Genomic DNA, 27,997 nt, shown 5'->3' with positions numbered 1-27,997 from the left:
GAAGTGCCGCACCGATTGTAAACCGGGATCTGAAACCAGGGAGACAGGGAAAGGTCACATCAGGTCTCTCTCTCCCTCTAATGCACACACATACACCCATATATATATATATATATATATATATATATATATATATATATATATATATATATATATATACACACACCTATATATTAATATTATAATAAGAATAGTTATAAATTTTTTTGCATGAATTTTCTAGAGCGAAGGTCACAGACTTTAGGCGCGAATGAGACGGTAAAAAAAAAAATACAAATTTATTATGCATAAAATCAAACACGTTAAAGTACAATATACTTACTTTTTACGATATTTGTGTTTTCTTTCAGACGACAAAGGTAGTCCCACAAAGGTAAGCACATTTCGTGTCACATTTCATCTCCTGTAAAGAGGACGAACCCAAACACTACAGATACACGACATGTTCAAAAGTATTGGAACACAAGACTTTTCCACACAGATGTGATTCTCCCAAACTAGCATTACATTTTCACTTTATTGGAACTTCTTCTTACGGCTGCTCCCATTAAGGGGTCGCCACAGCGGATCATCCGGATCATCCTCTTCAAACCAAGTTTCACTTTACTTGAAGACTCAAATCTGTTTCAGCATGACAATGCCCAATGCCATGAAGATCTCCTGTTATAGAGCTATTCTTTTTTTCTTCTTCTTCTTTCGGCTTCTCCCTTTAGGGGCGCCACAGCGGATCATCCGTCTCCATACCCCCCTGTCCTCTACATCTGCCTCTTTCAACCCAACTACTTGTATGTCTTCCCCTCAACACATCCTTTAACTGCCTCTTTGGCCTTCCTCTTTTCCTCCTTCCTGGTGGCTCCATCCTCAGCATTCTCCTACCGATATACCCCATGTCCCTCCTCTGCACATCTCAATCTCGCCTCCCTCACTTTGTCTCCAAAACGTCCTACATACGCTGTAACGCTAATAAACTAATTTCTAATGTGCGGATCTAAATATCTCTAAATCTCAAAATACGCAGATCACGAAAGAGCTATTGGACCCTATTAAACACCTGGGAATAATTGGAACACAAGACTAAAGTTTATTATAACAGCAAATCAAAACTAAATTTGGAATGGGATGTTTAAAAGTACAAATCAATCTTATGCTCAGGTGTCCAAAAACTTACTTACTTACTGATTTAAAAAAACGTTTTCAATATATTAAGATTAAGTGTCGAGCAACTTCTCACAGGAAATTTTTATTGGACACAGTGGATTTGTAGTAAGGCACACTTGTATATATATAAATGTTTTTCTTACTGTCATTGTGAGGACAGTGCATGATCTTATAAACACAGCTAATTAATACACCAAATCTCACCCTTAATTAGGTTTTAATTGTTTATCTGTTGGTTAAGTTAAAGCTGCAGTTTGTGGGGACCTGCCAAAAGTCCAAAAAGATTGAGACATTTTGGTGATCTTCACTAAGTGTACAAACATGTCTACAACCATAAAAATTAAAGGATACACATTTAGAAGCTTTTCCTTGGTGTGTGTGTGTGTGTGTGTGTGTGTGTGTGTGTGTGTGTGTGTGTGTGTGTGTGTGTGTACATTGCACAATCATGTTCAGTGTTGGGGGTAACGTGCATTACGTAATAATATTACTTTTCAGGAGTAACGAGTAAGTAGCGATTTAATTTATAAATTTACACATTAATATCTGTTACTTTTTAAAAAAAGAAATGCGAGTTAAAACGAACATAGTCACGTAGAATCGCTCACTCATACGTGCAAGCCGTGGGGAACAGAAGCTAGTCAGAAGCGAAGATAGCAGGCCTGAGCATTACATTACTTCTCATTATTTTGAAATAGTCGAGGAAAAGGAGAAGGAATAATGGTTAAGTGTAGATTATGTGTTGGTGAAAAGCTCTTGTCAACTGCAAAAAATACCACTACACTAGCACTACAGATGTGCTTTGAGAGAGAGCCGAATGAAACCTGCACTCAAGCTAAACATCAAAGGCTTGATTTCAGTTCACGTTCACCAGCAGGTAAAACCATTAGTTCAACTGAACTCAACAAATTGGTTGCTGCTTTTATTGTTGAGGAGATGCAGCCACTGTCCACTGGGGAGGTGCCCACATTTCCTAATATCATCAGCAAAAACTCGATCACAAAACCACAGTTTTCACAAACCTTTTGGACAAGGCATATATGGAAATGGAGACAGCGGAGATAGAGCAAATTCACAGCTCATTTGCTCTTTGTGGTAAGATAACTGCCACGGTCACTGATGATGGCGCGAACTTTGTAAAAGCGTGAAGCAGATAATGATGTAGACGAGGACGAGGTCATATTTACGGAATTGCACAAGTTTTTACGAGATGAAAGCTATGTTCTCCTCCACATCACCGGTGTGCAGCCCACACCCTTAACCTTATATGCACGAACAGCAGTTACATTTCCGACAGCGAAGGCAGATTGCAAAGCAGAAGTGCGACTGGAAAGTGTTCAGCCTTGTGGTCAAAAGTTAGTCGATCATCTTATTGTTTTCTAAGAAGTTATTCAACATTTTAAATGTTCAAGAAATGTCTTTTGCCCTGATATAACTGATTTCTTAATGCCAGTTATCTATATTACACTGTTTTAATGCATAACTGCATTAAACACTAGTACAAGAACTTTCTCAAAAGTTACACCTGTAAGGCCTGAAAGAGATCAAGCCTTAACCAGGTAAGAAAAATAACGCAAAAGTAACGCAAAAGTAACGTAACGCATTACTTTCCATAAAAAGTAACGCATTAGTTACTTTTTTGGGGAGTAACTCAATATTGTAATGCATTACTTTTAAAAGTAACTTTCCCCAACACCGATCATGTTTGAGTAAATGAGTGTTGGAGGATGCGGTAAACCCTCTGTCGTCTAATCCTGGACGTGTATAACTTTAATTATACACACACACGCACACGTGAGCTGTATACACCATCCCAAACTGCTTGCATTTTCAGATTGTGTGTTTGTGTGTGCGCATATTTCTATTTTAGACCAGTGAGATCACTTCCACGTGACTGTTTCGATCCCAGTAATGATGCCCCTCCATCTAGAGATCCACCCAGTGCTCCAATGCGCACACCTCACATGCAAAAACGCACGGCAGCAGAGTGAGTACACAAACATACACACTTACACACATTTATTATAAGATAAAAAAACCACTCCTTTACGACACACATCAGACACACACGCACACACCCGTCCTTAGGACAAGGGCCATATACCTGCTGACTGTCTAACTCACAAGTACACACCAGCACCCCCAAGCAAACACACATTAAATCACTTACTACTCACTCACACACACACACACACACACACTCAAACACACAAGCTCTATACACACACTAACACTCATGTTGTGTTTATGGGTCAGCAGCGGTGCTTGTCTGCCAGAGAGAGAATGTGAGTCCCCTTTTTCCCTTATTTCTTAAAATTCTCACCCATCTCTAAATATTTCACTTTGTCCAGCGTATAATAAATTGTCATTTTTCCCTCTCACAGGTGAGTAACAGCAGACTAACAGGTGAGTCCTGATTCACTATGGTTACTTTTATGGTCCAATCGTCTTCTCAACCCCGCCCCCTTTTTCCTCACAGGGCTGCGAAGTGGCTCGGCTCAAAGGCACTCGTTGGATCTGGAGACACACGAACAGGACAAAAGGTATTAATAAAGACAATCGACAAAAAATTGATCAACTGATTGATTTAATGATTGATTTGGTTTATATATATATATATATATATAAAAAATAATAACTGCAGTCTCAAGTCATTTCATTTTAGAATGAAATTGCACCAATCTTTTACAATAAGTGCATTTTCCATTACTATCGAGGTTCTTGAATCTGATTGGTCGAAAGTGGCTGATGATGTTTCTATACCCGTAGCTCTGACAGCAGTTTGGCTGCGTGGAACGTCCGTGATTTTACTAATGACTTATATGGACTTATAAGGCGACGAATACATTTTTCATGTTTTCAACAAGATTTTTTTTTAAAGCTAAAAAAAAGATACTTTGACCCACTGGAGATTCATTCAGACACAAGAGTGTCATTAAAGTCAGGATGTAGGTGACGAGGCCTGGGGTGCAGTCAGCGTTCCAATTTATCCCACAGGTGTTCTATTGGGTTTAATAGCTCTAGAGTAGGCCATTCAAGATCTTTCACACACCTCCAACTCATGTAAAGTTTATCTTCATATACTGGAATTGGTTTGGATCTTCTAGTTCAAGTGAAGGGAAGATTTTTGGAAAGTTTGTGGAGAAACATAAAAAATTAGGTGTCCCAATACTTTTGTAAATACAGTTTATTTTACAATATGTACAGTGTAATCAAATAAGAAAACGATATGGTAAAAACAGAGGTAAAACGACTACAGGTTCTTTAAAAAAAAAGTCAAATAAAATTCTAATACTAGCGAGTGCACAACAGGAAATCTAAAAATAGGCCGGAAATGAATGCACACTCACCGGATTACTCACGATTATTTCCTTTTAACAGTATGTCTTTGCAAAAAGACGTGTTTTGCTCTTCTTGTACCATCAATTACAGTCTCTTATACAACACACCCTTTATCGACTACTGCTACAATAATGTGCACCTGCACCTGCACACAAACACACACACACACATGCATTTAAAGATTAAGTAACACCTTAGATCAGTTACAAGTAACCGGACACACACACACACACACACACACACACACACACTCATTTGAAGATTAAGTAACAGCTTAGATCAGTTACAAGTAACCGGACACACACACACAGACTCATTTTAAGACTAAGATACACATTAAATCTGCTACAAAAAAGTTCACCTGCACACACGTACACGTACCCACACACACACACACACACACACACACACACACACACACACACACACACACACACACTCATTTGAAGGCTAAAAAACTCCTTAGAGCTGCTGATTAGATCCATGATTTGTATTACAGCCAAAACGCTTCACAGAGAATGAATAAACACCTACTGGCCAGTCAGATTCGAGAGTGTAATAAACACAAAAATACACACTATTCATGTTGTATTTTACACTCTGTCCCCTGAAGGTACTTCACGGAAGGGTCGGCTATGCGAGGTAAGTGTATTCAGGCTACAGGCTGGGGGACTGATATATCAGTGGTGTGTTGCGTTGATTTGTGTGTTGATTGTGTTGCGTTGTTGTTGCTATAGAAATGGTCCGGCAGATGCATCGTGAGTGGCCACAGGTGAAAGCCGACACGGAACAGGCCGAGTACACTGGACAGAACAAACCAGCTGAGGTAACACACACACACACACACACACACACACACACACACACACACAGTAACCATACATCTGATAAAAAAAACTATACAGAACCCTCCAGGATGAGATACACATGTTCCTTTTCTACATTTCTGTCTGGGCAAAAGTATTGAGATTCCAGACTTTTCAACACAGATGTGGTTCTTCTCCGAACTGAAACCACAAAGTTGTAGGCACACAGTAGTACATGAAACGTTTTTGGATGCCCTAGCATGAAACTTTCCCTTCACTTGAACTAGGAGACCCAAACCTGTTCCAGCTTCCCCTGTGCACAAAGCCAGCTCTATGATAATATGATTTAAATGGGTTTGGAGTGAAACATCTTTTGCCATAGAGCTATAAACACTGACTGCACCCCAGGCCTCCTCACCTCGCCTACATCAGTACGTGGCTTTACTTGTAGCTAAACGAGCACAAATCTCCATAAAATCTTATGGAACACCTTCTCAGAAGAGTGAAGCTTATTATAACAGGAATTAAGGAACTAAATGTGGAATGGCATGTTCAAAAAGCACATACCAATCTTATGGTCAGGTGTCCAGAAACTATAAGCCATACGGTGTATAAAAAAACTAGCATCTTGCCATTATTTTGTGCACACAAGGTATGTAGTTGGAAATGTTGGGTGAACACAGTGTGGGGTTTTGTGCTCAGGAGAAACAAGTCATTGTTTCTGTTTCAGGCATCTGCAGAGCAGGAGTGGTATGTCGGAGGATTTAGCAGAGTGGAAGCAGAGCATGCACTTCATCTGGTGAACCGGGTAACACTTCTTTCCAAACACATGCACACACTTTTTTTTTTTTTACAGGAAGTAATCTAACCTCTTCCTACTGCACACACTGCAAATAGAACAAAATGAAGCTGTCACATGGTTCTGATGTGATCAAATCTGTTAGCTAGGGCTTTGTGTAAAACGTGTTGCTGTATACTGTTTAAAAGATGTGACTTTGAGAAGTAACGATTTCCTGAGAGTTACAATGCTAATATTTGGTGGGGGGGGGTAATATACACTATGTTTTTATGAGAAATCTTCTTCCCCTTTCGGCTTCTCCCATCAGGGGTCGCCACAGCGGATCATCTGTCTCTATACCACCCTGTTCTCTACATCAACCCAACTACCTGCATGTCTTCCCTCACCACATCCATAAACCTCCTCCTTAGTCTTCCTCTTTTCCTCCTTCCTGGAGGCTCCATCCTCAGCGTTCTTCTACCGATATACCCCATGTCCCTCCTCTGCACATGTCCAAACCATCTCAATCGCTCCTCCCTCACCTTGTCTCCAAAACATCCTACATGCTGTCCCTCTAATAAACTTCCTGTCCATCCTCGTCACTCCCAACGAAAACCTAAACATCTTCAGCTCTGCTACCTCCAGCTCCACCTCCTGTCTTTTACTCAATGCCACTGTCTCTAAACCATACAACTTTGCAGGTCTCACCACAGTCCTATAAACTTTCCCTTTTACTCCTGCAGACACTCTTCTATCACAAATACTCTTCAGATTTGTGATAGAAGAGTATCTGTGATAGAAAAGTACTCTTTTCTTCACTTCTCTAACACACTCTCCATTCCTTTGCACAAAACTGTTCCCACAAAGTTGGAGGCACTCAATTGTATAAGATGTCTTTGGATGTCATGAAAATTTCCCTAGAACTACAGTAGGAGACCCCAATCTGTTCCATCATGACACTGCTTCTGGAATGCTGACTGCACTTCATGCCACCTCACCTCACCTACATCACTACCTTACTTGCCATAAATTTTGTGAACTATAGTGGAACATCTTCCCAAAAAATGTGGAGGGATATTATAACAGCAAATATGGAATTGGTTGTTTAAAAATAAGCACATACCGATCCTATCCGTTGGGTCTACAAATTTTTATGTGACAATCATGCCCTTCATATTGCATTGTGCTCTGTGTCAACAGGAAGGAGCTTTTCTTGTGCGTGACTGCTCCAGGAACACTAAAAGGGAGCCATACGTCCTGGCCATATTTTACGACAACCGAGTCTTTAACGTGCAGATTCGTTTCTGTATGGAAACCTGCAAGTACACTCTGGGAACCCGAATCAAGACTGATGAGGTGAGTGCTAATACTGTGTCAGGATGGCCAACATCATTATGCACGCATACATTGGCTGAAAGTATGTATGCTATGAAAACCTGTAAAAAGTGTGGAAGCATCTAGTGTTTTATTGTTTTTGAGAGACACATGCGTGTTCTTGTTGTTTCTATGCAACAAAATAAAAGCATTGGACTGAATGAATGGAAGAATGTTCTGTGGAGTACAAATGTGACATTTGAAGCTTAATGGTTTGGAGTTGTTTTGGAGCAGGGAAGGTTGGAGATTTATTTAAAGAATACTGAACCAACATTGGCAACCATTCTATACGTCAACCCCATACAATTCCATCTGGACTGCAGCTAATCGGAACCGACTTCTCCATACGGCAAGACAATGAGCATGGCATGGCAAAGTATTTCATTATTTCAATAAAAATAAAGTGGAACATGTGGACATTTATATATTTGTTTAGTCAAAGGAAATCTCCATTACCATAACATGAAGGAGTTTGTTGCATAGAAACACAAGGAACATTCATGTGTCTCTCAAAAACCATAAAAGGTGTTTTGACACTTTTCACAGACAACTGTAAGTTAGACAACTGGCTAATTTACAAAAAAATTCTAATATGATAATGTTATGATGGAAAACTACAATGATAACAGTCAATAAAGCTTTAAAAAGTTAGTGTGGCTGCTTAGCTGTGTCCTAAAGGGTCAGTAGAAGGTAGCATTTAGCAAGCAGTGCTAGCTAGATAGCTGCCTCAGGCCTTGCACCAAACGAAAGAAAGAAAGATTTTGATGCTGAATTTCCTGACACCATTAGTGGTGAAACTTTATCTTAAAACATATAAATACTAATCTCTGCTGTAATATGTAAGTTAAGCCACAGGTTGTAGCCATACTCAAGGTTGATAAGCATCTAGCTAACTAGCAACCCTGTTTGCTAATCTTCAAAATAGCAATAGCAGCAGTTGTTTAGAAAGTGAGTTTGGTTGGTCATGTGTTTTTTAACCCCCTTGTCATACTTTGTTGATTTTCAACAAGTGTTTATTTTGCCTTGTTTTGTCTTGTTCTTCCAGACGTTTGGCTCGGTAGCAGAGATCATCAAATTCCACTCCATATTTCCCATATTTCTTATCGATGGACGAAACCCGTCAGCTGTGTCCAATCAGAAGAGACAGTGTGTCCTCATGTATCCCGTCACGGCAGACGACATGAGGCGACTGCTGATCTGAACAACTTAACAAAAGAAAAACAACAGAAATGCTAAGGAACTAGATCTGCTTCATCTGTGTAAATACCATACATAAGAAAACACACTGGAGTTCAAAGAAATTATAATTATTATCATTATACACTTTTACATTTACACATTATACACATTTAGGATAAAAGTATTGGGACAACTGGCTTTTCCTGCAATATGTGGTGGAAATCTTCTGTTTCAATCTTCTGCTTAGGTGTCCCCAAACTGTGGTCCATATAGTGTATGAATACTATAGATTTAATAAAGGTTATGAGGAAACAAACAAAGCACTCAAATCTAAATATTTTTTCCCCTTACTGCAGGATCAGAAGCAAAAAAATAAATTAGAAGGACAAATGTGAGTGTTTTTTTGAACCCTATGCATAATTTGACTGAATTACATTGCAGTCATTTCCTTGACTCTTCTTAGACGTGTATGTTTTACAGTGGTATTTTCATGAAAAGAACAATGAGAAATTGTATTAGAAACAAAAAAAAATGACTAAGCTGATTGGTTCGCTGCTGTGACAGCTCCTATTATGATGTCACACTTCTGAAATTCCACTCTGTCTATTTCAGTGGAAAGGACTCGGCCAGTCCTGGAATTATTTCCAGGACAGCTTGGGTGCTCTACAAGTCCTGCAGAAGAACTTCAATGAATGTGGAAAAGCATTCTCTAATTAAACAGTACATTTTACTATTGGCCAGAGGGTATACAAGTTTGACAGAGACAGAATGTACATAAAAATAAAAACTTAAATATCACCTGTACATACGTATTCAGACCCTTTGCTACAATACTTGAAAATGAGCTCAGGTGCCACCCAAATTTCTTGATTGTTGCTGAGCTGTTTCTACGCCTTGACTAGAATCTACCTCTGGTAAGGTTTATTGATTGGATATGACTTGGAAAGGCACACACCTCTCCATAAAAGGCCTTATAGCTGACAATGCATATTGAAGCAAAAACCAACCATTAGGTCAAAGGAGCTGCCTGATACAAGATTATTGGCCCAGATCTGGGGAAGGCTACAAAATTTATTTAATTAAAAAAAAAAAAAAAAAGATTCCCAAGAGCACAGTGGCCTTTATAATTTTAAAATGGAATAAGTGTGGCACAACCAAGACTCTTCCAAGAGCTGATAGTCCGGCTAAACCGAGCATTTGAGACAGCAATGCCTTTGTAAGAGAGGTGACCAAAAACCTGATGATCACTCTGACTGAGCTCTGGAAATCTTGTGATGAGATGGGACCAATTTCCAGAAGGACAACCATCATGGCAGATTTACTAGACGAAGCCCATAAAAACTCCACTTGGAGTTTGCCAACAGGCACCTGATGGACTCTCTGACCTGTTGAAACAAAGATTTAATTGTTTGTCCTCAATTCTAAACGTTATGTCTGGAGCACAGCTCATCACCTGCTCAAAACCATCCCAACACTGAAGCATGATGGTGGTGGCATCATGCTGTGGGGGTGTTTTTCTGCAGCAGGGACTGGACAACTGGTCAGAGTTGAGGGAAAGCTGAATGGAGCAAAGTACAGAGATAACCTTGATAAATAAAAAAATGTTTCACAGCACTCAAGTCTGGGCCAAAGATTCAGATTCCTATATGACCACAACCCTAAGCATACAGCCAAGACAACACAGGAGTGGCTTGGGGATAACTCTGTGAATGTCCTATTAAACATGTACTCTGAAGAGACCTGAAATTAACGGTTCACTGATGATCCCCAACCAACCTGACCCAGCTTGAGAGATGTTGCCATGAAAAATGGCAGAAAACCCCCTAATCCAGGTGTGCAAAAGTCTTGAGCCTGTACCTGCTGCCAAATGTGCTTCAACTAAGTACTGAGCAAAGATTGTATATACTTATGTACAGGTGATATCAGGTTGCAACGTACCAAAATATAAAAAAAAGTGGAGGGGGTCTGAATATTTTCCGAATGCAATGTATGGACACTGATCAGGCATACCATTTTGACCTTATAACATTATGACAAGTGAAGTGAATAACAATGATTATCTCTTCATCATGGCACCTTGATGACTGGGTCAGAGCATCTCCAAAACTGCAGCTCTTGTGGGGTGTCCCCGGCCTGCAGTGGTCATTATCTATCAAAAGATGTCCAAGGAAGGAATAGTGGTGAACCGTCAACAAGGTCGGTGGGCGGCCGAGGCTCACTGATGCATGTGGGGAGCGGAGGCTGTTCCGATCCAACAGATGAGCTTTTTAACGCTTGATACTCGACGGGTCTGAACCGTTTCGCCAGCAAAAAGGGGGACCAACAAAATATTAGGCAGGTGGTCATAACGCTATGCCTGATGCCTAACTATATTTTAAGTGATGTGAACAGTTAAGGTCATACACAGTTTCCAGAGTGGGAGCAGAATCTTTGTCATTTATGTATAACATTTTGCTAGAAAAGCACCAACAGACCACATTGTATATACATTTACACCAAAAGGGGACAAATGTAACAATTATCCCTATAAACTGTACATAGAAACCCTTAAGCATGCGGCATGTAGTGTACTTAATAATCAGGATCACTTCCATATTTTAAGTCGTGTTTTGTCTTTTATATGATTTCACAAAATATTTATAAAACCGCTGCATGGTTCTGGTCTGTTTTTGACCCTGTTGTGGTAACCAAAAGTTTGGAAAGAACAAAAAGACCAAAAGGCAATAAATTTTACATTTCGTCTGTCTTTTAAGACCAGTTTTATTTCGGTTTTATTTTGTATTACAAGAAATACAGATATAAATGTTTTATTAAAAACACTTTTTTAATAGTCCATTAGTGTATCATCGAGCTCCTGCATCCAGGCTGAGACAGGATTGATGTAAAAGTTTTTTTTTTCATTTATGACATCTAGGTCATCAGAGTCAACACTGTACAATAAACGTCATGTGTGTGACACGCAAGATAAAATTAGCGCTAGTTTCATATTGGCTAGTGTCATATTTTGGCTGGTTCATTTGTATAAATGCTTTACTTCTATTAACCAAATGCTGCAGACAAGTGAAGGATGAAGACAGTCATCACATATTGGAATAAGATTGGAATTGGAGACTGGATCAGTGTGCAAAACCAGTGGAATATTTGTACCACCAATAATACTTTCCAAATGTATGCTATATGCTAAAAATATTGGGACACTGGACTTTTCCCACGCATATGCGATTCTTTCGCAAACTGTTAGCACACAGTTGGAGGCACACAATATTGTAGAAGGTCTGTATATGCGATATCCTCCACTAGCAAATGGGGGTAAAATGTCCAATGGGATTTTCAAAAATTAACAACTTTTGTCTGGATTATTTTGGTACAACGGATAACCACTTACATGTGAGGATTGTACAGCTGCAGTCGAGAGGTTTCACACATTTTTACATTTCCGGAAAAAGTCTTCAGTGTTGATGCTTGGTAAAGGTCATAGGCTAAAGCTTTTTAAGAGAAAAAAAAAAAAAGATATTCGGGATAGAGCGGAAATTGCAAAGAGCTCTAACGTCATGTGATGTTCAAGTTAGTGTTTTATTCCTTACATGAACATTCCACATTTGCACCTGAAATATGAGGACCAGGTTATAATTGGGCCACTTATGACAATGAAGTCATAAAAAAACCACAACAAAATGTAATACAAAAGGAGCATCGCAGTGTTAAATATATAAAATAGTGAGAAACGTGTACTTGTTATCATTTATACCACAGTGTGGCTGATTCCGATTGATCAGAATGTTAATAAAGAGGCTGGTGAACAAAATTGATTGTGAATAGCTGCTATAATGCAAGTGGTAACAGGAATTAACTGTTTTGTGGACATACAATATTAAATGCAACAAAAAAAAAAAAGAAAACCAAAACATCAGTATTGAACAGAATCCAACAATGTTAGCAGAAATGTTATAGGCAAATGATCAGCTTTTATCAGTGGGAAACTAATTAAAGATCTAATTAGAAACAAAAACAACAAAGTAATGATTGAAAAACTTCACATAAATGCAGTTCCCTGACAAAAAAACCCAAAACAATTATTTACATGGTCTACAAATTGACCAGTCTTTAGTAGCGCTTTTTCAATCAGGGAAAAAACAACAATAAAATTTAAATAAAGTATAGTTAAAAAAAACACAACATTCATCTAGTAATCTGCAATAGACTGGTGTGTAGTCAGTATAGTGATACTTCAATCTGAAAATGTTTATATTGTTATATGGCACTTTTATTCTTTATTTAATACCATCCAAACCATGACCTTGACATGAACCATGACAATGCTATGACATCACAATTGATCAAGCCAAAATATCGACTTTATAACACTTCAATATCGATGTTGAAACATTACGCAATATAGCGTTCGTCCTTCTCTCAGACATATAAAGCATTAACGTCTCCGTTTGGGGGTAATCTAAATTGTTTGTTGGGTTAGGTTTATATTCTTTTGCGAAACATTCGACAAACAATGCGATACGTTGGACGTGTCGAGTTCAAAAACACTTCTATAAAAACCAAGTCCTTTATATACAAACATGACATTTTCTTGTATGAACGAGCGACTCGGTTTAAGATCCCTTGAGTAGATTTTATAATACACGGAAATACATTAAATAACAATGAAAATCTAAATGAAAGTCCCAAAAACAAAGATTCCAGGAAACACTGTAAAAAAACTATGTAAAAAAAAAAATGTCTTACGTTCTAAAACTTTTCATCAACCCCAATTAGAGACTGAAATTCCAGCCAGCTACATCCCACTGATCCAAAATCAGCATCAACCTAGCTTGAAAAGTAGCTAGGTAAAACACTACCAGAGTGTACTGATGGAAAATGGAGGAGAAACCAGAAACAAGTCATCCAAGAACTGTATTTTTGAAGACCCCTTTTAGGAGAAGCTCTGTGACCTGATATGTCTGTCCCTGAACTTTTTTCAGTGTCATCTTTAATGCAGGAGATGTTCCCACAGGTTCAGGTGAGGTGCTTCCCTCCTGATTACAAAGGTCCAGATTGGAGATTCTACAGTCCTGATTGTTCAGAGTATGTTCTTCTATACTGACCATCCGGATTAGTGGATTTGGATGGTTCAGAACCACCACGGGTTGATTTGGTCCTGGACGTTTGACTAGTTGTTCTAGTTTCAGCGGTGTTAAGAACATTTCTCCCAGTGTACCTTTTCCCAACAACTGGTTGCCTTTGGAGGACTTGTGTTTCTTAGCCCTCTTCTTTTCTTTTCTAGCTTTCTTGTTTGTTGCTGAAATGTCAACGCATACAAGTCCTAGTGCGTGGTCTTGAGCAGTTTCATTCTCGGAGCGTTTTCTCTTCAAAACCAGCTTGATGGTTCTTTCTTGTTGGTTTTGCTGGTTCGACATGCAGCAGACAACAGGACGAGCGGTTACGCTTTCCTCGCTGTCCGGTTTCTCTTGAACTTTGTTTGCAGATTCTGAAGCGGAAAAACATTCCAAGCTTGGCATCCTGATCAAGGCTACAGTAGGATTCAAGGATGAAGCAAGAGGACCATCATTCTGTGCAAGCAAGGTCTTCTCTGACTCCAACGTTGTTTTCTCTGTTTTCTCCGTTTTTTCAGGTTGTGTGGGGGAATCGCTCTTTCTCACTGATGAACTGTTCATGTTGGACGATAAGCCAACAGACAGATCTGTCGGTAGAACATCGGGTGAAGATCTACAGAGTTCCGGTTTAGTCTCTTCTTTTGCAGAATTCTCTTCCCCCATGGTATCTAGCTTTTCTTTGACTAGATCTTCAGGCACCTGGGGTTCTTCTAAAACCTCCTCCTTTTTTTCAGTCAGCTTACCGGACTCCTGAATGCTGCCGGGCAACACACTGGTTTCCTCCTCTGCTTTTAAAGCAGGTCTACATACTCTTGGGTTGTCTGTGCTTTCTTTTGATTCTAAACCTACAGACATCTGGGCTTCTATTTCTTTTGGGTGAACACAGCGCAGAGCATCTTGAGGAATGGGGCAGAGTGAAAAAACAGATGAAATGACAGGGAGTCCTTGATAACTCAATTCGGCATCTTCCAGTTTGTTTGGCGATGGTTCCGAAGCTCTGTTCTCATATTTAAATCCTTCGGCTTTAATACTCTTGTCTTTCGTAAGTGGTGAAACATTTTTTACCGTGCAGTTCATGTGAGACTGCGCCTTAAACTGTTCCGTCACAACACCTTGTTGTGCACCACCTGGTTGTTCTGTAAATTTGCGCAAATCTGACGGGTTCGACACTTCTGACTTCGAGACAGCATGCAACCATTTACTTGAAGATCCCGGTACCGGTGTCACGTTCCTCCTGGAACAAAGCGCTTTTTTTTTTACCTCGGTTTCGTTTTTAACATTTACCTTGTCAAGTGCTAATTTCTTTAGATGTGATCGCTGGACCAGATGCTCAGGAATGACATTTGCCTTAGGGGTGATTTCATGGTTCATATTTATCGGTTGATCATTATCTGCAGCAACTCTACACTTAAATGCCACTCGGCTTGTTGTGGAAGTTACAGTGTTACTTTGCTTATCCACTTGTTGCGGTCCGGGTAGCAGCTGTGGGACCAGCCGAAGCTCCAGTTCTCGTGTACCGTTGACATTTTTCACCTCCACCAATTCAACGAGGCATCCGGCCGGAATTGTAATCTCTTCGGGACAGGATACTGTTAAGGGCTTGTTATGTTGTATCGGCTGGTTTAATGGCGCAAGCAGTTCGACTTGGACGTTAGACTGGGGAAGATTTCTTTCTTTAGGACTCGATATCATCAAAGGATGGCTGTGCTGGATGGGCTGGTTTAAGGGCGCTAGCAGTCCCACTTGCACCCCTGACTTTGCACTTGACTCAAGAGTCATAGCTGGTCGCCTCACAAGGATATTGGGTCTTGTCTTTTGTTTTTCTGTTGTCTGAGTCACTTGTTTTGTGGATGGTACCCCTTGTCTGAATCGCTCAACAGGGATAGTGGGATTCGCTGTAGATGGAACGGACTTTTGTGCTACATGTGCCACTTGAATATTTTGCATAGGTCCAAAAATAACCGACTTTTGTGCTACTGGAGGTTCACTTTGGTTGCTAAGAAGTGTCTTTAAGTGTTTATTAGTACTGACTGGAAGTCCAACTTGAATTTTCTGGATTATTTTGGGCTGAACTGGTGTCTTGGCTGTGCCACTTACCGATTGGCTCTGAAGCGGTGGCTTTTGATGAACTGCGCGGTCTCCAAAGATGTTGACATGAACTCTCGGAAGTACACTTGTTACAGCAGTCGATTCTAAGGATGTTCTTTCAGTCAAATTTTTAATACACTCCACTGCTAAAGTGGGACCTACTTCTTTAACAGTGGAGACTGGTGGATGGAATATCCCTTGACTAACTTTGCATATTGCATGAGTTGTATTGGGTACAACGCTGGGTTGAGTCTTGATCACGGGTAGGCTGCAAGTTGTACTTGAAACATGGTAGGGTGCACTAGTTTTTGTCTGACTAGTATTAGAAAGTAGACCGGACAAATTTTCTGCTGAACGGGTCAATGCCTTCACGTCATGAGAAGGTCCGCCCAAGGTTCTTGGATTGGTCAGGCACAGACCTTTAGTCACTTCAAATTTTTTAGGACAATCATTCTTGAAAATTCCATCTGCAGACTTTCCATGTATCCTCTGAATGTGTTTGACCATGTAGTCCCTCCTGACCGCTCCGTAATGGCACCAACTACACTTGTACGGAAACGAGCCTTTGTGTTTCACAAGGTGTCGTTGAGATTCGACCCTTGAATATGAAACGTGGTTGCAGATATTACAGGAGAAGGTCACTTCCTCGTGTTGAGCCACATGCCTTTCATATAGCGCAGTGTCTTTCGTTGAAAAGCGGCATTTCGCACAACAAAGACGTCCATTTAAGCTTTTAAGGGCCTCTTTGGAATCTTTTTTCTTTTCGAGAAACAAGATGAAATTTTGTTGCAAGTTCTGAGAGTTCATGGTTGCAACCAGAAGTTATTCAGCAAAATCTAAAATACGTTTATTGTCAGTACTCTCAGAGTAGATGAGTGATCCATATGTGGGAGTAGAAAGTGGTAACAGACCTAAACAAATAGAAAGAAAATATATGTCATTACTTGTAAATGACATACACATGGTAAATGTAATTGTTCAACACAATTCAAATAATGACATACTCAATTTATCTCACTGGTACATCAAGTTCATTTTGACATCAGTTATAGTAAAAAAGGCTACATACACTATTTGGCCAAAGAATGGTGGGCACTTGGCAATCGCACCCATAAGTGAGCATAAACTTGTTGTTGCCACACTGTTGGAACACATAACTCCAAATGGCCTCTGTCTTTTTGAAGGTCTAAATTTTCCCAATCTGTTTTCGTTTATTTTTTTATGACAAGTTTTGTATTCATCGGATCATCTATTATCATTTGGGGTTTCATTGTTAATAGTGATGAATTCACTTTTCACTATGTTTGCGCATTTAGGGGTTGGATTACAAATTAGCCTAAATAAAAAAGCAGGTTTTGACCAGTGGTGGACAGTAACAAAGTAAATGTAATTCGAATATTAGCGCATGTAAGACGTTTTGGAGACAAGGTGAGGGAGGCAAGATTGAGATGGTTTGGACATTTGCAGAGGAGGGACATGGGGTATATTGGTAGAAAAATGCTGAGGATGGAGCTGCCAGGAAGGAGGAAAAGAGGAAGTTTATGGATGTGGTGAGGGAAGACATGCAGGTAGTTGGTTTGAAAGAGGCAGATGTAGCGGACAGAGGGGTATGGAGATGGATGATCCGCTGTGTGCGACCCCTAATGAGAGCAGCCCAAAGAAGAAGAAGAAGAAAAAGAAGTAGTCACGGTCAATGAACCTGGTCGGGACTCTGAGTGCACCCACCGCCCGGAGAGGTTTCCTCACTCATACACTCAGTAAAGAAAGGCGGGGTTTGGGTGACATTACGTCAGCAAGGAGAGTTGAATTTAAATTTAAATTATGGATGACAAAAAAAAGCTCTAAACCCTCAGGTGTCCAATTCAGAAAAAAGAGGAAAGTAGGGGGGAAATTTGCAAAAGATAAAGGTGTGTATGGAGCTCATTTCAATAAGAGGATAGTATAGAATTTAATAAAAGCATTTAATGAAAATATGCTAATAACTATACTTCGGGTTGTGCTGTGTTGCCTGTCTAGCTTTTATGTTTATATTTATTTTAGCTTGCATAACATAATTTATATTATGTAGGATATCAAGTGCATAGTTGAAATTACAGCCTAAATAGTCTAGTTGGGTTGTAGTTGAAATAGCACATTGATTTGGTTTCCTTTAATTGAGGTGATCTCATGAAGGTTTTCTATGATTGTACTGAATAGGTGCTGAACTGAGTTCAGTAAGGGAGAATCTCCAGTGCAGTTTAAAAAGAAAATTTTTACGACATATATTATAAATAATAATAACTTTTATTATTTAAGATGTTGTATGTATCTAATGGCTACAATTAGCCAAAGAGTTGTATGTTTTTTAAGTAGATTTGAAGCCGAATACTTTTGTACTTTTACCTGGTGTACCTCCACTTTAACTTACCGTAATTTCCGGACTATTAGGCGCAAATATAAGCCGCACACACTGAATTGTACAAAGATTTAAATTTTGAACATAAATAAGCTGCACCTGTCTATAAGCTATCTACACTGAAACTAATGAACTTTACACAGGCTTTAACGAAAGACAGTGTCTGTTACACGGCTTGTATCTAAACAGTAGCCTACCAAGAAAGTCATTGTTCACTATCTTCCTCCTTCCTTTCACAACAGTTTCTCTCAGGAGTTTTTCTTTTGGCATCGTCGTGCGTTTAAAAATCACTATCGGTGAAGCTTTTCTCCGATGCCGTGCAGCTCAGAACACAGGTGGAGTGTGTTTTTTCATGCCCGGTAGTTTTCAGCATGACGAATGATTCACATTTCCTGTAGACAGTCCGAGTGAGCGGCAGGTCAAACGTCAGAGGAACATCATCCATATTTATGATGTGGTGCGGCCTGATTCAGTGGGAGCGCATCTGATTTAATATAAAGAGTTTCATTGGTTCACCTGAACCCGTTCGGCAATTTCATTGGTCTAAAGTTATGGGGCTCAGTTTTTTGGATTGAAGCTTGTGAAACAGGGAAAAACCCAGGAAAAATCCATAAATTAGCCGATTCATTGTTTAAGCCAAATAGAGGGAAAAAGGGGGAAAAAGTAGCGGCTTATAGTCCGGAAAATACGGTAAGTACATGCTTTGTGTACATCGTCCACCACTGCTTTTGACCATGCACCAGAGTTTATTGTGGATATAAGATGCCATAGGATATCGATCTGCACCCCAAATATAAAAAAAAGCCAATTGATTTTGGTTATCAGATATGAACCGAAAGAAAACCTGAACTGGATCCCCACAGCTATTTTCCAAAGTGTATTGGAAAGGTTATTACAATAGCAAAACATTGAGCGCACTGTTGACAATCAACAGTCTCTCTTTCTCTGACAGAACAACTTCCAATATCATAAGTTTGTCCTCAAACTAGCACAGAGTATCTACAGAGACTGCTCTTTTGGATCTGTTGGCAGTCAATGAGAAACTATATACATTTAAAACAGTCAACCACAAGACTCTTTTGTCCCACCTGAAGAATTCCAGAACTGATGGCACAGCATGCCAAAGGTTTGCTCCCTACCTTTGGAATTGGTCATACCAAGACTTTCCAACAAGGATCAGTACTTCTTTTGTTCTCCACGTACACTTGATCTCTCAGTGATGTCGTATCCTTTTATTGGTTTTCAAACCACTGCTTTGCAAAGGTCACTCAACTCAACTCAACTCATGACCCACCATACTCCTGTAGTGCTCTAGCTTAACCCTTAAAAGCATTAACAGGAAAAATGGCAAACATATCACATACAACTGTTGCTAAAAATGCATTATCTGTAACAGTTGTACATCTCCGAGGTCTGTTTTTAACTCTTAGTTAAAAAAAAAAAAAATCTGATAGTTTGCAAGTGGCTCGAAAGTTCGGAGTAATATTTCAAAACAGAGTTTGTACTAATAAATTACATAAAAAAAAATGTATGTTTATATATGTTAATTTTATTTACTTGGAATGGGCAATCGAGCAAAATATCACAATGGTTTCTGGCTTGATAACATTATTGATCTCACTGCATATATATATAACTTTACAATAAAAAAATAAACTCAAAGAAGAAGAACGAGAGACCACTTAGGCCTTATGTGCAAGCAAATGTATTATATTCCCATTCTAAATAAAAAATTCATAAATAAACATCTAAATGTAAATTTTGATCCGAGTGCATATTTTGTACTAGTTCTTTTAGTTTTACCTTTATACACCTGTTTAATGCCCCTGAATTGATCTTGAACCATCTAGAGACGTACCAGCGCCATTTGGATCTCACTTCATGTAGAGTTTGCCATTGTTCCTCTTTTAATGTTTTAAGCATGGCATGGAGGAGATAGTATTGGATCGATGATAATCTCAAATGTTGAGCTATTTTATGAGTTGCTCAGTAGCTCCTAGTTCCACAACATCAACTGACTGTATAGATGTAATTACATGCAGGTAATTATAAGTATAATGTAAAAACATTTAATCAATGCACAATGATGAATTTAAAATGTTAGTACCTAGTCATTAAACACACTTTATTTAAAGTGTGTCCTCATCATCATCATTTGTTTTTTACTTAATTTAATGACCTTCCACAGTACTACATGAGACCCCTGGACCTGAGATACATGAGCAACCCTGCCGTTGACACTAAAATCAAAGCCTTACGGTTCGACACATTCAGGCATTGACTCGCCGTTACATCAGCTTTTAAATACAAAAAACAATTTCCACTTCCGTGAATACCACACGACTGACTTTATTACTGTAAAGGTATTGGTAAACATCTAATCTTTTTAAATTGCTCATTGCCTTTCCATCACAAGCAACTGTATCAACAAAGTAGCTAAAAATGCTACTGTACTGTTTCAAACCACTTGTTAAAATCGTCCTCACATTCTTCTATTAAGGATGGGATTGCTGATGTTGTCCTTTAGAAGTTGGGTCAGCTTTATGATTCCACATCCTGATATGAATGAATGAATAATTGATTATGTCGTAATGGGAGTTCCATGTACCGTAATTTCCGGACTATTAAACGCACCCAAATATAAGCCGCACCCACTGAATTTTACAAAGATTTAAATTTTGAACATAAATAAGCCGCACCTGTCTATAAGCCGCAATATAAGCTGTCTACACTGAAACTAATGAACTTTACACAGGCTTTAACAAAAGACAGATAGATAGATAGATACAAGGCTTGTATCTAAACAGTAGCCTACCAAGAAAGTCATTGTTCACTGTCTTCCTCCTTCCTTTCACAACAATTTCTCTCGGGAGTTTTTCTTCTGGCATCGTCGTACGTTTAAAAATCACCATCGGTGAAGCTTTTCTCCCGATGGCGTGCAGCTCAGAACACAGGTGAAGTGCGTTTTTTCATGCCCGGTTATTTTCAGCGTGACGAATGATTCACATTTCCTGTAGACAGTCCGAGTGAGCGGCAGGTCAAACGTCAGAGGAACATCATCCATATTTATGATGTGGTGTGGCCCGATTCAGTGGGAGCACATCTGATTTTATATAAAGAGTTTCATTGGTTCACCTGAACCCGTTCGGCAATTTCATTGTTCTAATGTTATGGGGCTCAGTTTTTTGGTTTGAAGTTTGTGAAACCGGGAAAAACCCGGGAAAAATCCATAAATTTGCCGCGGGGTTCAAAGAGTGGGAAAAAAGTAGCGGCTTATAGTCCGGAAAATACGGTACATGGGCTGTCATGTCAGTCTTCAGTACAAATGGCAAAAACTTAGTATCACTTTACATACCATTTAGAAGCCAGACAGCTACTCCATCCTCACCAGTTTGGGTTTAGACCAGGTTATTCAACAGAAATAGCAAACTGCTGTTTAATTGAAAAAGTAAAAAAGTCCCTGGACAAGGGTAATGTGGTGGGGGCTGTATTTATTGACCTTAAAAAGGCATTTGATATGGTCAATCATAGTTTGCTTTTATCTAAAATGTTAAATTTAAATTTTTCAAATGAGGCAGTGCTGTGGTTTACATCTTACCTCCAGTCTAGAGTACAGTGTGTTAAAGTTGATCAAAACATATCCACACTCTCAAACATAAAAATGGGCATTCCGCAGGGTTCTATACTTGGCCCCATGCTGTTTAGTCTTTTTATAAATGACTTGCCCCTGCACTGCTCTGATGCCAGATGTCAGCTTTATGCGGATGATGCAGTTATTTATGCACCCGCCAAGTCACCTGAGCAGGCTGCAGCTGTATTGTCAACTAGTATGTTTGACATCCAACAATGGCTTATCCAAAATCAACTAGTTTTAAATCTCACAAAAACAGTTTCTATGTGCTTTTCCATTAAAAAACTCGATTTAAAAGGAAGATTTAATATTAATATACAAAATAAAGAAATTAATCCAGTTACAGAATTCAAATATCTAGGATTGGTTTTAGATCCTCAACTAAAATTTGATAAGCACATAAAGAACATTTTAAAAACAATACAAAGTAATCTAAATTGTTTTAAATTAATTAGAAGTTTTATACCGCACCAGGCAGCCCTGCTGTACATGCATGCTATGATTTTTTCTCATATATCGTACTGCATGACAGCATGGGCTCAAGCCACTCCTACTGCAACCAAATGCATACGTTCTGTATACAACAAAGCAATAAAAAATTATGGACAAAAAACCAATTCGACACCATCACTGTACCATTTTTAAGAAATATAATTTAATGAATTTTGAGAGTTTTAGCAATTTTTGCTTTCTTAAATTAATTTACAAGTGCATTAATCATTTAGTACCTGAGCCATTAAGTTCATTTATTGAGAGACAAAGCAGCATTCGAGTCACTAGGGGTTTTACAAATCATGACTGTAAAATCCCATACTGTAGGACCAGTTTTGGTCAGACTACCTTCTCTGTGAAGAGCTCCAAACTCTGGAACTCTTTACCATCTGACATTAAGACTATACTGGACTTTAATGTGTTTACTTCCAGGCTAAAACTGGTTAAAGACAAACCAAAGGTGCACTCATTTTTAACTAGTAGGTAAGAGTTGTATATGATATATGTGTGTATGTAAACTTTAAGGGTAAATCTCATGGGTAAATTTTATTGTGTATGACTAGGGACAGGAATTGCCCATATCATGTTATATGTTTAAACTGAAGTAGTTTAGTATGTAAATTGTATTGTGTTTAGAGCCCAACCCGGGACAGGAGTTGAAAATTAGCATTTGCTATAAACTTTTTATGTAGCATTTCAGTGACAAGCTTGCTTTGACACTATGTATGTTGCATTGTCCCTGTCAAATAAATAAAATGAAATGAAATTAAATGAAATAAAATACAAACTCTCAGTGAAAAGCCATTTCGATCGCTACATGCTTTCATCAGTCCTATTTCCTTGTCTTACTTTCTATCCATTTAGCACCTTGTGATGACACTACCAGAAAGCCATTGTTCAAATGTATGCTAATATTTACAGCTGAGTTTATTTTCTAAAGTTGGTTCAACATCAGGAGGAGAATGCTGTACTTTACTTTCAAGGTTTCGATCGAACGGAATCTCATTCAATCCAGCGCTTTTAATCGGGCACATTAGACAAATAAGACTGCACTTGACATAGTCATGTACTAACCTAACAAATATTAGCAATAGAATATTAGCTAAGAACTGTGGTTTAAAAAAATCCGTGAGGTAATAATCAGTAACGCCGTACGTAGATTTATAACTAATTCATCCGTAAAAGTCTGGTTACATAAAAAATTCTTCACATAGAAATGTCTGGATAAGCAACTAACATGCATCAACGGTTACATTTAAATAGGGAAATTATTATGTATTATGACGGTGACAAACCAGTTCAAGTGGTTATGTTGGTACGTTTTTGTAATAGTACTTTAGCTTCAACTCATTCTTTCCTACAGAATTCTTCCAAATTTACCTGTAAATCATTTTATTTAGCTAATTAGGTTCAATCAACACCAGATGCCAAAATGAAAACACAAAATAATTCAAAGCATGTTCTTTGCGTGGGTTTTTAAATGACTTTGAAAAAAGGTTCCTCGAAATATTACAAAATTTACCATGTACGTTTACTAGATTACAGCTCTGGGAACTGGGATGAAATGTACATGTAGCTGGAATGGTACCTTCAAGGACACCTGTACCTTTTTACATACAGTATGACATACTAAAAGTTTAAAAAGGTATCACTACAGTAACAACTAAGACTTTGCGGCTTGTCCGAGAATGCTGAAATGCTGAAAAGTTCAAGGTCAGTGCTTGCCTGCTGGAGGCGGGAGACGATGGAGACGTAGTAAATACGGAGCATTGCTTGATGTAGATGGCGTGTTTCGTTTGTAAATGTTTTATTATATTACTAGTGTTGCCTCCTTTGTTCACTATTGCACTACTGGATACATTGACACTGGTGTCGCTTAGTGTTGTAACGTGAGCTAACGTTTCAACATACCGGATTGATGTCATCATTCGGCTAAGAAAAAATGACAAGCAGCAGCTTCTAATTTGCCATTAATACAAAAAGTATACAGAAATCAAACTCAAGTATCGATAACGTTGTCGTTTGTTACTGACCCAAATACATACCGGTCTAAAAAAATACTGGTTCTATACAGGTAACTAGTCCTACCTAAAACAATCCACCTCTTAATACCATCAATATGATGCTACGGCTATAGGAACCATCAATATTATACAGAAGCATAGCGTAACACGGGTAATTCAACAAGTTTCTTTTCACTGTAGCCACAGCTGCTCTACCCACATACATTATCTCGAGCAGAAGACTCAATATTATCCTCATAAAATGACAATACGGTTTTCTGTGCATTTTTTCCACGCATTGTGATTTTCCTGGCTATTTGAAATTAAAGCAAATTGTCTTTTTTTGCAAAAAGTCTACGGAAATGAAAACGCAAAAGTTGAAATGATTCATAAAAAAAGGCTTAACCACTGTTCTGCTTTTCGTGAAATTTTTTTCTCGTTGTGGAATGGAAAAAACAGCTATTGAATCTACACTAACATATATGAGCTTGTGCAGTTTGCTGCGTATGCAGGTTGCGAGCTCCGACTTGAGCAACATGGATTTAAAGCTACCAAGAAGCCTTGTACATGATATGACAAATGACATCTGATCGGATAGAAACTCTTGCTTCTCGATTTTCTAATGCGGAATCAGTGCGAACTTCATTAATGGTTGCATAAAAAAAAACTGTGGCTGAAACAAGTGTGGGAAATTGCAACATTCGTGGAAGTGGGCATAAAACACTCTGCAGACCGCAAAAGCCAATAAAATGCAAATCAGAACAGTTTTTTTTATTCTTTATGTGCAGCCCGCTAGCAAATTAAACACTGATCGGTGGTTGGTCCCTGATGTTATTAAACGCCCATTATTATTACATCATATATTCAAATTTGTATTATTACGTCACAGTATCGAAATCTGCATGCTGAGATGGATAAATAATGCAAGGAGGCGTGCATTAGAGTACTGGAAGCATTATTAATACGTATTTGAAAAAAAAATAAACAAAAATATTGAGCATGACAGCAAGCTATGCTTGAGACTCGACCGGTCATACGTCATAACACGCACGACCCCGCGCGCGCAGTGTAGAACTAGAATATCAGTCGGAATTGAAGGCACGTTCGTGCGCGCGCTCTCTCTCCCCCCCACACAAACACACTCAGAGACACACACACACACACTCTTTTGTTTGCGCCAAACGCCGCCATGTCGAATTCCCTTCCTTTTCCCTCCCACCACACGCAATCGGCACGGCGTAAAACACAAACCTGTCCCTCGGCTCCGTTCCGGCGTGCGATCCGCCGCATCGTGGCGTCTTAAAATGCGTCATAAATCCGTGGGGATCGTCATTAATTCTATCAAAAGAAGGAAAGGAAAAAGGGAAAGAGATCCGCGGTCGGGTCGTGCAGCGCGGCGCATCCCATTGGCTGTGTGCAGTGCACTACAGTAGAGCTCTACACAGTCACCACAGCGCTCGGTTTAACCCTGTAAACACCGGAGCTTCCGGTTTCCTCCACATGACACCGTTTCTCTCCGTGTCTTTTTGGTTTATACTTTTCCATTTTTACAGCCTAAATATGTGTAAATGTCATCATGGACTTATGAGACCCCCAAAAAATGTAATGCTTGCACCAACTTCGTGCTACTGTTTAACATTCAGGTCATTTCTGACATCAGCAGGCGCAGAGTTATGACGTCTTCCGTCATTTCCGCCAAAGGGAATATTTTCAGCTTGGGGGGTTTTCCCGGGACGTCTGCTTGCCAGATGTGGGTTTAACAAACCACTGTAATTAAACTATTAGGCAAATCTGTCCCATCTTCAAATACATGTAGCAATCCAAAATCTAATTGAGCTGTTTGATTTCCACTGATTCTATATGAACTCCTTCAGCCAAATTATCCCGACGTCGTTTTCTTACTTCTTGTAGATGTTCACATGAAGTAAAACAAACCATATGCACAAAATGCAAATATACCTGAGAGAAATAAACAAACCCCTAGTGTAGGAATGTTATCACATAATCAATGATGCCATTCCCAACACACGGTTTTGGCCCGACATGTCCGAGTTCCCATTACAGAGGAACGTGTAGAGATCTAGCTAGAGTTGCGCAATCCAATTGGTCCGATATAAATTAAGAACTCGAACTGAGTCTGTGGAATAAAACGTGGAGTGGAAAGGTCATGCAATTGGTTATAACTTGATACAACTTTCACATTCACAATGCTATCTGCTTAAGCTAGCATTAGTTAGCGTGTATTAACCAAAACACCAACCTGTAGTTGTACATTATACGGCTAAACCTGACCATCAAACTTGTGTGTGTTCACTGAACATCCCATTTCAGAATGAAATGTACTTTGTACTTGTCACGTGTCCTTTACAACAAAATGAAATTCTTTAAAAATGAATGATTAGCATAATGGCACATGCTAATCAGTGCTCGAATTAAGTCATTGGGTCACCAGTTGTTGTGTAATTCATATATCTTTTACTAAAATAATCTTGGGGAATCCCCTAAGTCTATTTTTTTTGGGGTGGGGGGTCTCTAATGCCTTATGGGGGTCCCGGATCCCCCCCAGCCCTCATTTCAAACACTGATGCTAATGTTATATAGCATGTGATTGGACCTGGTATATGTGTTTGGAGAAACAAGCACGCTTGGCCACTAGATCTTGGAGTAGGACCATGGAAACTTGCTTTTTCAGACACTCAGACACTGATGTGGGATTAGGAGCTCTGGGGGGGAAAATGGTGTTCCAATTCACACCAAAAGTATTCAGTGGGGTTGAGGGCAGGGCTTTGTGCAGGACACTCAGGTTCCTCCACTCCAAACTCTTATTGTGCTATAGGGGATTGTCATGGTGGAGCACAAAGACTTTGTAGATAACTGTGTGCTTCCACCATTGTGGCTACGGTCTACAAAACCTCAGGTTTTCTGACTTTTCCAATCATATGTGGTTCTTTCCCAAACTGTTGCCACAAAAATGGACACACAATTGTATAGGACATTTTTTGTCAGTTTAGCTATGAGAATTAAACCTGTTCCAGCATGAAATGCCCCTGTGCATAGAATCCATGAAGATATGCTTTACATCTAATGTAGTGAAAGCAGGCTTGAGTGGTCTGCTATAGAGCCCAAACCTGACAAAAAAGATCTTTGGGATGAATTTGAATGCTGACTGCACCCCATGCTGGACATACAGCTACTACTGAATAAGCAACATCTCCTCAATATCTAGTGGAACATCTTCCCATAAGATTGGAAGTTATTATAGCAGCACATAGGGACTAAATGTGGAATGGAATATTTTGTCTCCCCAGTCAGCTTTGTGAGGTAGTCACCTGGAATGGTTTTTCAACAATCTTGAAGAAGTTCCCATATATCTTGTGTACTTATTGGCTGTTTTTCTCCAGTTCAACTTATCACAAACCACCTCAGTTGAAATTAGATCGGGTGATTGCAGTTGCCAGCTCATCTGATACTGATACTTTCCTTCTTGAAAATCGGTGTGTTGGGTCATTATTCTTTTTGAAAATGAATTTGGATCAACTAACTGCAAAACAGATAGGATAGCATGTCTGCAAATGCTGTGGTTGAGATGCTGGTTAAGTTTGTCCTCCATTTTGAATAAATCACCAACAGTGACCAGAATCACACA

General features: G+C 39.2%; 2 protein-coding genes across 3 annotated transcripts; one reads left to right on the top strand and one right to left on the bottom strand.

Moving 5' to 3' along the window:
* LOC124396626 (cytokine-dependent hematopoietic cell linker) lies at positions 1-12,528 on the top strand. Of its 2 annotated transcripts, none has more exons than XM_046865790.1 (12): positions 1-63; positions 224-258; positions 351-373; positions 3,026-3,142; positions 3,415-3,440; positions 3,540-3,561; positions 3,635-3,698; positions 5,111-5,139; positions 5,235-5,323; positions 6,034-6,111; positions 7,282-7,437; positions 8,501-12,528. In XM_046865790.1, exons 4-12 carry the CDS (start codon positions 3,067-3,069, stop codon positions 8,654-8,656), a joined length of 696 nt encoding a protein of 231 aa, XP_046721746.1. In that variant the 5' UTR covers positions 1-63; positions 224-258; positions 351-373; positions 3,026-3,066; the 3' UTR covers positions 8,657-12,528. The 2 variants fall into 2 exon arrangements, with proteins under 2 accessions (XP_046721746.1, XP_046721745.1); XM_046865789.1 differs by having other exon boundaries at positions 3,412-3,440.
* LOC124396625 (RE1-silencing transcription factor) lies at positions 12,189-26,310 on the bottom strand. The gene is made up of 2 exons (XM_046865788.1): positions 25,603-26,310; positions 12,189-16,741 (listed from the first exon to the last, which is right to left on the bottom strand). The coding sequence occupies exon 2, from the start codon at positions 16,635-16,637 to the stop codon at positions 13,530-13,532; it is 3,108 nt and encodes a 1,035-aa protein (XP_046721744.1). The 5' UTR covers positions 16,638-16,741; positions 25,603-26,310; the 3' UTR covers positions 12,189-13,529.
* Positions 26,311-27,997: the final 1,687 nt, after the last annotated feature.

The sequence above is a fragment of the Silurus meridionalis genome, chromosome 14 (assembly GCF_014805685.1).
Source record: "Silurus meridionalis isolate SWU-2019-XX chromosome 14, ASM1480568v1, whole genome shotgun sequence".
NCBI classification, from domain to species: Eukaryota; Metazoa; Chordata; class Actinopteri; order Siluriformes; family Siluridae; genus Silurus; species Silurus meridionalis.
The sequence above is the reverse complement of the archived record's forward strand: the minus strand, read 5'-3'. Positions and strand labels throughout refer to the sequence as shown.

Bases quoted from the DNA above. Each gene is read 5' to 3' on its own strand.
- LOC124396626 (XM_046865789.1), top strand. From the start codon at position 3,067: ATGATGCCCCTCCATCTAGAGATCCACCCAGTGCTCCAATGCGCACAC. The intron at 6,112-7,281 runs GTAACACTTCTT...CTGTGTCAACAG, and splicing joins CACTTCATCTGGTGAACCGG to GAAGGAGCTTTTCTTGTGCG. The intron at 7,438-8,500 runs GTGAGTGCTAAT...TTGTTCTTCCAG, and splicing joins CCCGAATCAAGACTGATGAG to ACGTTTGGCTCGGTAGCAGA.
- LOC124396625 (XM_046865788.1), bottom strand. From the start codon at position 16,637: ATGAACTCTCAGAACTTGCAACAAAATTTCATCTTGTTTCTCGAAAAG.